Here is a 13766-nt window from a genome sequence, read left to right as displayed (position 1 = left end):
GGAGGGTTTTCAGACTTTTTTCCTGTGGCTGATTTCAAGTTTCATGGCATTGTGGTCTGAAAGTGTGCATGATATGATCTCAATTCTTTATACTTATGAAGGGCTGTTTTGTGACCCAGTATGTGATCTATCTTGGAGACTGTTCCATGTGCACTCGAGAAGAAAGTATATTCTATTGCTTTGGGATGCAGAGTTCTAAATACATCTGTCAAGTCCATCGGATCCAATGTATTATTCAGGGCCCTTGTTTCTTTATTGATCCTGTGTCTAGATGATCTGTCCATAGTTGTAAGTGGGGTATTAAAATCCCCTGCAGTTACCACATTCTTATCAATAAGGTTGTTTACATTTGTGATGAATTGTTTTATATATTTGGGGGCTCCCATATTTGGAACATAGACATTTATAATTGTTAGCTCTTCCTGATGGATAGACCCTGTAATTATTATATAATGCCCTTCTTCATCTCTGGTTACAGCCTTTAAAGTCTAGTTTGTCTGATATAAGTATGGCTACTGCAGCTTTCTTTTGACTTCCAGTAGCATGATAGATAGTTCTCCATCCCCTCACTTTCAATCTGAAGGTGTCCTCAGGTCTAAAGTGAATCTCTTGTAGACAGCAAATAGATGGGTCTTGTTGTTTTATCCATTCTGATACCCTGTGTGCTTTGGTTGGAGCATTGAGTCCATTTACATTCGGTGTTATTATTCAAAGATATGGATTTAGAGTCATTGTGGTGTCTGTAGGTTTCATGCTTGTAGTGATGTCTCTGATACTTTGTGGTCCTTGCAACATTTCATTCACAGAATCCCCCTTAGGATCTCTTGTAGGGCTGGTTTAGTGGTGATGAATTCCTTCAGTTTTTGTTTGTTTGGGAAGACCTTTATCTCTCCTTCTCTTCTGAATGACAGACTTGCTGGATAAAGGATTCTCAGCTGCATATTTTTTCTGTTCATCACATTGAAGATTTCCTGCCATTCCTTTCTGGCCTGCCAAGTTTCAGTAGATAGGTCTGCCACTAGTCCTATAGGTCTCCCTTTATAAGTTAGAGCCTGTTTACCCTTAGCTGCTTTCACAATTTTCTCTTTATCCTTGTATTTTTCCAGTTTCACTGATATGTAGTGCAGATTGATTCAAGTTACATCTGAAGGGAGTTCTCTGTGACATTTGGATTTCAGTGCCTTTTTCCTTCCCCAGATCAGGGAAGTTCTCAGCTATGATTTGTTCAAGTATACCTTCTTCCTCTTTCTCTCTTCTTCTTCTGGAATTCCTATGATACAGATATTGTTCTGTTTGATTGCATTACTTAGTTCTCTAATTCTCCCCTCATACTCTTGGATTTTTTTTTTATCTCTCTTTCTCTCAGCTTCCTCTTTTAGCATAATTTTATCTTCTAATTCACCTATTCTCTCCTCTGCCTCTTCAGTCCGTGTTATGGCCATCTCCATTTATTTTGCACCTCATTTATAACATTTTTTAATGTCTCATGACTATTTCTTAGTCCCTTGATTTCTCTAGCAATAGATCTCTGCTGTCCTCTGTTTTTTCCAACCCAGTGATTAATTTTATGACTATTATTCTAAATTATTTTTCTATTATATTGCTTAAATCAGTTTTGATCAATTCGTTAGCTGTTGCTACTTCCTGGAGTTTCTTTTGAGAATAATTCTTCCGTTTCATCATTTTGGGTAGTCCCTGCAGTAACTCCAAACTGCAGGGCACTTCCCCTGTGCTGTAGGCAGTAACTTGTGTTGGTTGGCAGGGCCACAGTCAGACCTGATGTCTGCCCCCAGCCCACCACTGGGGCCACAGTTAGACTGGTATGAACCTTATCTTCCCCTCTCCCAGGGTCAGGACTCACTGTGGAGTGGTGTGGCCCCTGCCTGGGCTACTTGCACACTGCCAGGCTTGTGGTGCTGCTTCGATGGGATCTGGCCAAGGGCATATTAGCTGGGGTGGATCCACAAGGTGCACAGGGGCAGGAGGGGCAGGCTTACCTAGCTTTGCAGTGGGTGGTCTCCTGCAGGAGCAGCCCTGTAGCTCCGGGAGGGAGGCAGACCCGTCAGAGGGATGGATGCACAGAAGCACAGCGTTGGGTGTTTGCGTGGTGCAAGCAAGTTCGGTGACGGGAACTGGTTCCCTTTGGAATTTTGGCTGGGGGATGGGAGAGGGAAATGGTGTTTGCCTCTGCCTTTGTTCCCTGCCCAGCTGAGCTCTGTCTTCCAGGGCTCAACAACTCTCTCTCCCAGCATCCTCTTGCCCTCCCTGCTCTTGGAGAGCAGAGCTGTTGACTATTAACATTCCAGAAATTAAGTCCCTCTGGCTATCAGAACTCACGCAGTCCGGCCCCTCTACTTTTGTGAGCCGGACTTTGGGAGCTCTGCCTTGCCCCACAGGCTCCCCCTCCAGTGCCCTGACTCCTTCCTACCAGTCCTTGTAGCATGCACCGCCTCTCCACCTTCCCTACCTTCTTCCGTGGGCCTCTTGTCTACGCTTGGCTCCAGAGAGTCTGTTCTGCTAGTCTGGCAGTTTTCTGGCTTATTTAGGCAGATGTGGGTTGGAATCTAAGCGATCAGCAGGATGAGGTGAGCCCAGCCTCCTCCTACGCCACCATCTTCCATGCTTCAGCCCCTAAAAAAATTGTTTAATGTTTATTTATTTTTGAGAGAGAGAGAAAGACAGAGTGCAGGCGGGGGAGGGGCAGAGAGCAAGGGAGACATAGAATCTGAAGCAGGCTCCAGGTTCTGAGCTATCAGCACAGAGCCCGACACGGGACTCCAACCCATGAACTGTGAGATCAGGACCTGAGCTGAAGCTGGACACTTACCTGACTGAGCCTCCCAGGTGCCCCAGGAAAGCTGGGTATCTTAAAAGTTATGGTTTCCATGTTTGTTCATAATTTTGAAAAGTATTTTTAATTTTAAATTAAATTAATTAAATTAAATTAAATTAAATTAAATTCTCTTTTTATCTGAGGAAAAACAATTTTATTTGTAGTATTTATTATAAGTATCTTATTTTATAGTTTGTAACCATTTAATTTTTGAGTTGACATGTGATCACTTAGCTCAACTTTGGGAGGAGCCTAATGATTATATCAAACCTAAATTGACAAATCTTTGAACTATGACTGGCTTTCATGAAAATATCACTGACTGTCTTTTTTTTCTCCTAAGAGAAACACAGTGCCCATTTCTTTCAGAATCTGACTACTAATAACATAGTTATAGACCTCTTAGTTTTTAGGACATCTTTTTATAAACCTAATGATGTGATACTATATTTAAAGTTTAATGTTATACAAACTGTTATTTTCATAATTTTATTATAGAAAGAAATACTAACATATTCAATTGCTCCCTTTTGTAGAAAGAATACTCCTGCGGGAAGAGGAATCCTACAGACATACTTTAATGCTCTGCCTCCCCTTCCTCTTATTGTTGTGGTGAATCTGCATTCAGGTGGCCAGGTATTTGCATTTCCTTCAGAACAGGCCATCACCGAACAAAACCTTTTACTGTGGCTTAAGAAGTTAGAAGCAGGACTTGAGAGTCCTATAAGTAAGTTTTCTGTTTTAATACACAAAGTCCTATATTTTCATAGATTTTTAAACTTATATTATAACTAATGAATGTAACTAATTCATTAGTTATATTATAACTAATGAATGCTAAAATTAATTGAATTGTAATGTTTATAAGTATCCTAAATATTAATATGTTGGTAGAACTATCCATGGGACAATCTTTTTGGGGGTATTTATTACTCCCATAAATTACTACCATTAAGTTTAATGATAGTAACTAATATTTATTAAATGCTTAGTGATTCACATGTGATATCTCATGAATTCTCCTAAGAGTCATAGGAAGTATTGTTACTCTAGAAGAGTAAGATAACTAGTTCAAAGTCACATAATTAACCAGTAAATGAGGAAGCTTAGATTCCAACCAGCATCTCCTTTAGTCCAGAGCCAGAATTTGGAACCACAAGAAAATAGATCTGGGTTGAGAATTTACTTATTTATTTTTATTTTTATTTACTTTTTTATTTTACATCCAAGTTAGGTAGCATATAGTACAACAATGATTTCAGGAGTAGATTCCTTAATGCTTCTTACCCATTTAGCCCATCTCCCCTCCCACAACCCCTCCAGTAACCCTCTGTTTGTTCCCCATATTTATAAGTCTCTTATGTTTTGTTCTCCTCCCTGTTTTTATATTATTTTTGCTTTCCTTCCCTTATGTTCATCTGTTTTGTATCTTAAAGTCCTCATATGAGTGAGGTCATATGATATTTGTCTTTCTCTAATTTAGCTTAGCATAATACCCTCTAGTTCCATCCATGTAGTTGCAAATGGCAAGGTTTCATTCTTTTTGATTGCTGATTAATACTCCATTGTGTGTACACACACACACACACACACACACACACACACACACACACAACATCTTCTGTATCCATTCATCCAGAGATGGACCTTTGGGCTCTTTCCATACTTTGGCTATTGTTGATAGTGCTGCTATAAACACTGGGGTACAAGTGCCCCTGTGCATCAGCACTCCTGTATCCCTTGGATAAATACCTAGTAGTGCAATTGCTGGGTCATAGGGTAGTTCTGTTTTTAGCTTTTTGAAGAGCCTCCATACTGTTTTCTAGAATGGCTGCACCAGTTTGCATTCCCACCAGCAGTGCAAAAGAGATCCTATTTCTCTGCATCCTCACTAACATCTGTTGTTGCATCAGTTGTTAATGTTAGCCATTCTGACAGGTGTGAGGTGGTATCTCATTATGATTTTGATTTGTATTTCCCTGATGATGAGTGATGTGGAGCATTATTTCATGTGTTGGTTGGCCATCTGGATGTCTTCTGAAACAGGAAGAAATAGAAAATTTGAACAGACCCATAACCAGTAAAGAAATTGAATTAGTAATCAAAACTTTCCCTAAAAACCAGAGTCCAGGGCCAGATTGCTTTCCAGGGGTATTCTACCAAAAATTTAAGGAAGAGTTAATACCTATTCTCTTGAAGCTGTTCCAAAAAATAGAAATGGAAGGAAAACTTCCAAACTCTTTCTATGAAGCCAGCATCACCTTGATGCCAAAAGCAGACAAAGACCCCACTAAAAAGGAAAACTATAGACCAACTTTCCTGATGAACATGGATGCAAAAATCTTCAACAAGTTATTAGCCAACCAGATCCAACAACACATTAAAAAAATTATTCCCCACAACCAAGTGATTTATACCTGGGATGCAGGGCTGGTTCAATATCCACAAAACAATCAATATGATTCATCATATCAATAAAAGAAAGGACAAGAACCACATGATCCTCTCAATGGATGCAGAGAAAGCATTTGACAAAATACAGCATCCTTTCTTGATAAAAACTCTTAAGAAAGTAGGGATAGTAGGATCATACCTCGAGATCATAAAAGCTATGTATGAAAGACCCAATGCTAATATCATCCTTAGTGGGGAAAAACAAAGAGCCTTCCCCCAAGGTCAGTAACAAGACAGGGATGTCCACTCTCACCACTGTTATTCAACATATTTTTGGAAGTCTTAGCCTCAGCAATCAAACAACACAAATAAAAGACATCCAAATCGTCCAGGAGGAGGTCAAACTTTCACTCTTCACAGACAACATGATACTCTGTATGAAAAATCCAACAAAACATTCCACCAAATGCTTCAAAATAACCCTAGCATTTTTCACAAAGCTAGAACAAACAATCCTAAAATTTGTATGGAACCAGAAAAGATGCAAAATAGCCAAAGCAATCTTAAAAAAGAAAAGCAAACCTGAAGGCATCACAATTCCAGACTTTAAGTTATGTTACAAAGATGTAGTGATCAAGACAGTATGGTACTGGCATAAAAACAGACACATAGATCAATAGAATAGAATAAAATGCCCAGAAATGGACTCACAAGTATATGGTCAACTATTTGACAAAGCAGGAAGGAATATCCATTGGAAAAAAGACAGCCTCTTCATCAAATGGTGTTGGGAAAACTAGATAGCAACATGCAAAAAAAAGAAACTGGACCAGTTTTTTATACCATACACAAAAATAAATTCAAAATGGATGAAAGACCTGAATATGAGACAGGAAACCCTCAAAAATCCTAGAGGAGAACACAGCCTCTTTGTGACATCAGTCATAGCAACTTCTTACTAGAGACATTTCCACAGGCAAGGAAAACAAAAATAAAAGTGAACTATTGGGACTTCATCAAGATAAAAATCTGCACAGGGAAAGAAACAATGGGCAATACTAAAAAGTAGCCTACAGAATAGAGAAAATACTTGCAACATACATATCTGATAATGTGTTAGTATCCAAAATTTATAAATAACTTATCAAACTGAACACCCAAAAAACAAATAATCCAGTTAAGATATGGCCTGAAGACATGAATAGACATTTTTCCAAAGAAGATATCCAGATGGCTAATAGACACAGGAAAAGATGCTCAACATCACTCATCATCAGGGAAATGCAAATCAAAACTACAGTGAGGTATCAGTTCACACTTGTCAGAATGGCTAAAATTAACAATACACAAAACACCAGATGTTGGTGAGGATGTGGAGGAAAGAGAACCTCCTTAACATTGTTGGAAATGCAAACTGGTGCAGCCACTCTGGATAACAGTATGAAGGTTCCTCTAAAAGTTAAAAATAGATCTACCCTACAATATAACAGTTACACTACTAGATATTTATCCAGACGAAATAAAAATATTGGTTTGATGGGATATATGCATCTTGATGTTTATAGCAGCATTGTCAACAATAGCCACATTAGGGAAAGAGCTCAAATGTCCATCAACTGATGAATGTATAAAGAAAATGTATGTGTGTGTGTGTCTATATAGTTATATACATACATACATACATACATACATACATACATACATAAAATGGAACATTAGTCATCAAAAAAAAATGAAATCTTGCCATTTGCAACAGTATGGATGGAGCTAGAGTATATTATGCTAAGCGAAATAAGTCAGAGAAGGACAAATACCATATAATTTCACTCATGTGGAATATAAGAAATGAAACAGATGAACATAGGGAAGCAAAAAGAGAGGCAAACAATAAAACAAACTCTTAACTATAGAGAACAAATTGAGGGTTGCCGGAGAAGAGGTGGGTGGGTGGGGGGATGGGTTAAAACAGTAATGGATATTAAGGGCACTTGTGTTGAGCATTGGGTGTTAAATGTAAGTGATGAATCACTAAATTTTATTTCTAAAACTAATATTACACTATGTTAAGTAACTAGAATGTAAATAAAAACTTGAATCTAAAAAAAAAAAACTATAAAAAAGAACCCATCAGACCTGAAGAATACAATTGAAAGGAAAAAAATGTTAGAGGGAATCAAAGTAGATTAGAGAATGCAAAGAATGGATGGAAGGGTAGTACAAATCATTCAAGCTGAAAAGCAAAAAGAAAAAAACAATTAAAATGATGATAGTTTAATAGATCTCTGAGACAACAAGCAGATGAACATTTGCATTCTGGGGGCATGGGATGCTTAAGGGAGAAAGGGGCAGAAAACATTTGAAGAAATAATAGCTGAAAACTTCCCTAACCTGGGGAAGGAAATAGACATGCAGATCTAGGAAGCACAAAGAGCCCCAAGTGAATCCAAAGAGGTCCACACTAAGACAAAACCATTAAAATGACAATAATTAAGGATGAAGAGAGAATCTTAAGACCAGCAAGAGAAAATCAACTAGTCTTACGGGTATTCCCTTGTATGTAACTCTCAGCTGATTTTTTCAGCAGAAACTCTGCAGGCCAGAAGGGAATAGCATAATATAGTCAAAGTGCTGAAGGGAAAACCTTTCAACCTAGAATACTCTACTTGGCAAGGTTATCATTCACAATTGAAGGAAAGACAAAGAATTTGCCAGACAAACAAATATTAAAGGTGTTCATCACCAGTAAACCAGCCTTACAAGGAATGTTAAAGAGACTTATTTAAATGGAAAAGAAAAGGCCATAACTAGAAGGAAGTTATGAAAGGAAAAAAATCTCACTGTTAAAAGCAGACATAAAGATAGTGGATCAGTCACTTATAACTAGAGTGAATATTAAAAGACAAAAGTAGTCAAATCTACCATCTCTAAAGTTATTAGTTAATGGATACACAAAAGAAAAAGATGCATAATATGACACCAAAGACATAAAACTTTGGGACGGGAGAAACTAGTAAACATGTAGTGCTTTTAGGATGTTTTCAAACTAAAGTGACCATCCATTTAAAATGGACTACTTTATACAGAGTGTGTTTTATATGAACCTCATGGTAACCACAAACCAAAAATCTATAATAGATACTCAAAAAATAAGGAGAAAGGAATCCTAACATTAAAGAAAGTTATCAAATCACAAGGAAAGAGGACAAGAGAAGGAAGGAACATATTGGAACTACAAAAACAACTAGAAAAATGTTAACAAAATGGCAATAAGTACACACTTATCAATAATTATTTTTTTTAAGATTTTATTTCTAAGTAATCTCCACACCCATTGTGGGGTTTGAATACACAATCCCAAGATCAAGTGTTGCATGCTGTACTGACTGAGCCAGCCAAGCAACCCTCAATAACTACTTTAAATTTAAGTAGGCAAAAATGTTCCAATCAAAAGACACAGAGTAACTGAATAGATGAAAAAAGTAAGACCCATCTATATATTTCCTACAAGAGACTCACTTCAGACTTACAGATGCAGACTGAAAGTGAAAGATTGAAAAAAGGTATTTCATGCAAATGGAAACAAAATGAAGCTGGGGTAATAATACTTCTATCAGGAAATATAGACATTAAAACAAAGACTGTAAAAAGGAACAGTGAAGGGCATAACAATAACAAAGGGATCAACCCAACAAGAAGATTTAACAGTTGTAAATATCTATGCACCCAACATAGGAACACCTAATTATATAAAGCAAATATTAACAGACATAAAGGGAAAAATTGACAGTAATACAATACTAGTAGGGGACTTTTAACACTCCGGTTACTTCAATGGAAAGATCATCCAGACTGAAAATCAATAAGGAAACAGTGAGTTTGAATGACATATTCCATTAGATGGACTTAATAGATATATACAGAACATTTTATACAAAACAACAGAATACACATGTATTTCAAGTACATATGGAACATTCTCCAGGAAAGATGACAGGTTAGGCCACAAAACAAGTCTCAATAAACTTAAGAAGAATGAAATCATATCATGCATTTTTCCCACCACAATGGTATGAAACTAGAAATAGAAGGAAAAAAAGCTGGAAGAAAACCCCACAAACACATAGTGGTTAAACAACATATCACCAAACAACCAGTGGGTCAACAAAGAAATCAAAGAGCAAATTAAAAAAAAAAACAAAAAACTAGAGACAAATGAAAATGGAAACTCATGGGTTCAAAATGTTTGAGAGGCAGCAAAAATAATTTTAAGAGTGCAGTCTATAGCAATATAGACCTACTTCAGGAACAAGAAAACTTATACACCCTTATACCTAAAGGAGCTGGAAAAAGAACAAAGCCCAAAGTTACGGAAGGAAGGAAATAATAAAGATTAGAGTGGAAATAAGTGAAGTAGAGACTAAAAAAATAGTAGAAAAGATCAATGAAACTAAGGTGTGATTTTTTGGAAAGATAAAATTGATAGACCTTTAGCCAGACTCATCGAGAGAGAGAGAGAGAGAGAGAGAGAGAGAGAGAGGACTCAAATACCCTCAGGATGAAAGAGAAGTTATAACACCACAGAAATACAAAGGATTATAAGGGACTACCATGAAAAATTATATGCTAAATAATTTGACAACCTAGAGGAAATGGATAAATTCCTAGAAATTTACAAACTTCCATGACCAAACCAGGAAAAAATAGTAAGTTTAAACAGACCGATTACTTCCACCAACATTGAATCAGTAATAAAAAAAACTTCCAACAAACAAAAGTTCTAGACCAGATGGTTTCACAGGTGAATTCTACCAAAAATAAAGAATTAATATCTATCCTTCAAAGTATCCCAAAAGTCCAAGAGGAAAGAATTCTTCCACATTTATTCTATAAGCCCAGCATTACCCTAATACCAAAACCAGACATAGATGCTACAAGAAAAAAAAAAAAAGAAAGAAAGAAAGAAAATTACAGACCAACATCCCTGATGAATATAGATGAAAAAATCTGTAACAAAATATTAGCAAAATGAATTTAAAATATATTGAAAGCATCATTCAGCATAGTCAAATGGGATTTATTTCAGGGATGCAAGGATGGTTCAGTATCTGCAAATCAATCAACAGGCTATGCCACATTAGAAAAATGAAAGATAAAAATTATGTAATCATCTCAATAGATGCAGAAAAAGCATTTGATAAAATTCAACATCTGTTCAAATGAACTCTCAAGAAAATGAGTACAGAGGGTATGTACCTCAATATAATAAAAGCCATATACATCAAAACCACAGTTAACATCATACTCAATGATGAAAAGTTGAAAGCTTTTCCTTTAAGATGAAGAACAAGAAAAGATGCCCATCCACTCTCACCACTTTCCTAGCTATAGCAATCAGACAAGAAAAAAAAAAATCAAAGACATTCAAATTGATAAGTGGAAGTAAAACTGTCATTATTTACAGATGACCTGATACCGTATATAGAAAACCCTAAAAACTCTACCAAAAAAAACGATTAGAACTGATAAATGAATTCAATAAAGTTGGAGGATACAAAGTTAATATTCAGAAATCTTTTATGTTTCTAAATACTAATTATGAACTAGCAGAAAGAGAAGCAAACAATCCATTTACATCTGCATCCAAAAAAAAAAAAAATACGTAGGGATAAATTTAACCAAGGAGGTAAAAGACCTGTACTCTGAAGACACTGATGAAAGAAATTGAAGACAACAAATGTAAAGATATACCATGCTCATGGACTGGAGGAATTAATACTGTTAATATGGCCATACTACCCAAAGCAATCTACAGATTCAATGCAGTCCGGATCAAAATACCAATAGTATTTTCACAGAACTAGAACAAATAATCCTAAAATCTGTATGGAACCACAAAAGACAGCCAAAGCAATCTTGAGAAAGAAAAACGAAGCTGGAGATATCACAATGTCAGGTTTCAAACAACATTACAAAGCTATATTAAAACAGAATGGTACTGGTACAAAAACAGACACATGGATCAATGGAACAGAAGACAGAGCCCAAAAATAAACCCACTCTTATATGGTGAATTAATCTACAGCAAATGAGGCCAGAATATACAATGGGAAAAAGACAGTTTCTTCAATAAATTGTGTTAGGAAAACTAGATAGCTACATACCAGAGAATGAAACTGGATCACTTTCTTATACCATACACAAAAATAAACTCAAAATGGATTAAAGACCTAAATGTATAAAACTCCTAAATGAAAGCATAGGCAGAGGCATCTGGGTGGCTCAGTCAGTTAAGTGTCTGACTTCAGCTCAGGTCATAATCTCATGGTTTGTGGGTTTGAGCCCCACACCAGACTCTGTGCTGACCTGTTTTGGTTTCTGTGTCTCCCTCTCTTCTCTGCCCCTCTCCTGCTAGTGCATGCACATGGTCTCTGTCTCAAAAACAAATAAACTTAAAAAAAAAAAAGCATAGGCAGTAAACTCTTGGACATCAGCCTTAGCAATATTTTTCTAGATGTCTCTCCAGGCAAGGGAAACAAAAGTAAAATAAACAGTTGTAACAATATCAACCTAAAAAGCTTTTGCACAGCAAAAGAAACTATCAACAAATGAAAAGGGAACCTAATGAATGAGAGAAGATATTTGTAATGATATTGTAAATGATATATCTGATCAAGAGTTAATATCTAAAATATATAATGAATGAACACATATATCTCAACACCAAGAAAACAAATAATCCAATTTAAAATGGGCAGAGGGCCTAATTAGACATTTTTCCAGATAAGACATACAAATGGCCAACAGACACATGAAAAAACGTTCAACGTCACTAATCATCAGGGAAATGCAAATCCAAACCACAATGAGATCTCACCTCATACTAGTCAGAATGGCTAGTATCAAAAAGACAAAAAATAGCATTGGCAAGGATGTGGAAAAAAGCAAACCCTTGTTCACTGTTGGTGAGAATGTAAATTGGTACAGCCACTGTGGAAAACAGTGTAGAGATTCCTCAAGAGATTAAAAATAAAATACCATGTGATTTAGTAATTTCAGTTCTGAGTATTTACCCAAAGAAATTGCAAACACTAATTTGAAAAGATATGTGCACCCCTATGTTTACTGCAGCATTATTTACATTATTTACAATAGCAAAGATATGGATGCAACCCAAGTGTCCATAGATAAAGAAGTTGTGATATTTATACACAATGGAATATTGCTCATCCATAAAAAGGAATGAAATCTTGCCATTTGTGACAACATGAATGGACCTAGAGTGATGCTAAATGAAATAAGAGAGAGGAACACAAATACTGTGTGATATCACTTATATGTAGAATCTAAAAAACATAACAGACACAGAACTGGTTTTCAGAGGGGAGGGGATTGGAGGAGGAATGGACAAAAGACACAAAGCGCATTAAGAGGTACAGACTTTCAGTTATAAAATAAGTCATGGGGATGAAAAGTACATCATAGGGAATGTAGTTAATATTCCAATTTTCTATGGTGACAGATGGTAATTAGATGTATGTTCATCATTTCATAATATATACAAATGTCAAATCATTCTGTTGTAACCTGAAACTAATATTGTATGTCAACAGTACTTCAATTTAAAAAAATAAGTAAAAAAGGTGGTGATGTTCAAAGGTACAGAAACCTGAGCCCATTATCCAACCTCCTTGATTACTAATGGTGTGGCTCTAGGCAAGTCTTTGTTTCCTCCTCTGCAACTGTAAAATGAGATTAATAGTTCCTACTCTATGTCACATAATTATTTTAAAAATCAAGTAATGTACATAAAAATACTTTGTAAGGTGTAAAATCTGAAGTATTACCATTATTCTTATAGAGATCCTTTCATTCAAGGAACGTCAGTAGGGCTTTGATTCCTCAACTCAAAATTACCAAGAGGAAAGAACCAGAATTATTTTCTTTTTAGTTTCCTGAGACTGGTGTATCTTCCATTGTAATTTTGTTAATGCCTTTGCCAAGTCACTCTTTGATTTCCATTATTTCTTTATATCAGTGTTCCTATTCTTAAATTATTCCTGCAGCCTCTGCAGCAGGAAAGAAGCAAACTGAGTAGTACTTTGGTGTATTGGGTCTTGTCTTCTGTGCTAACAGGACCTGCTGTTGTCACTCTTTGAGAGACAGATCTGGGATTGGGGTGTTGTAGCTACTCCCAGAAAAGCCTGAATCTGTAATGCAATGCCACGTGTGTCTGCTTTACTATGCTTGTTGCACATCTTAATCTCTGTAAAATTGTGACAACTTGCTGTTCTTATTTGAGATTTCCCTTTAACCTTCTTCAAGTTCGTTGGCCTTTTTAGGTCTTGATTTTCTCATCTATAAAATTGGGATAGGGGCGCCTGGTGGCGCAGTCGGTTAAGCGTCCGACTTCAGCCAGGTCACAATCTCACGGTCCGTGAGTTCGAGCCCCGCGTCAGGCTCTGGGCTGATGGCTCAGAGCCTGGAGCCTGTTTCCGATTCTGTGTCTCCCTCTCTCTCTGCCCCTCCCCCGTTCATGCTC

At 36.6% G+C, this 13766-nt stretch overlaps 1 protein-coding gene across 4 annotated transcripts in view; it reads left to right on the top strand.

The window, feature by feature from the left end:
- TXNDC16 (thioredoxin domain containing 16) overlaps positions 1–13766 on the top strand; it is a 138920-nt gene that overhangs the window by 112508 nt on the left and 12646 nt on the right. For 3 of the 4 annotated variants that reach the window (XM_045059919.1, XM_006932861.5, XM_006932862.5), the window contains one exon: positions 3370–3560. The exons of the other annotated variant lie outside the window; for it this stretch is intronic. In XM_045059919.1, coding sequence (XP_044915854.1) covers positions 3370–3560 — 191 coding nt within the window. The remainder of the gene's footprint in view (positions 1–3369; positions 3561–13766) is intronic. 4 annotated transcript variants of the gene reach the window in all.

The sequence above is a fragment of the Felis catus genome, chromosome B3, assembly GCF_018350175.1.
Source record: "Felis catus isolate Fca126 chromosome B3, F.catus_Fca126_mat1.0, whole genome shotgun sequence".
NCBI classification, from domain to species: domain Eukaryota; kingdom Metazoa; phylum Chordata; class Mammalia; order Carnivora; family Felidae; genus Felis; species Felis catus.
The sequence above is the reverse complement of the archived record's forward strand: the minus strand, read 5'-3'. Positions and strand labels throughout refer to the sequence as shown.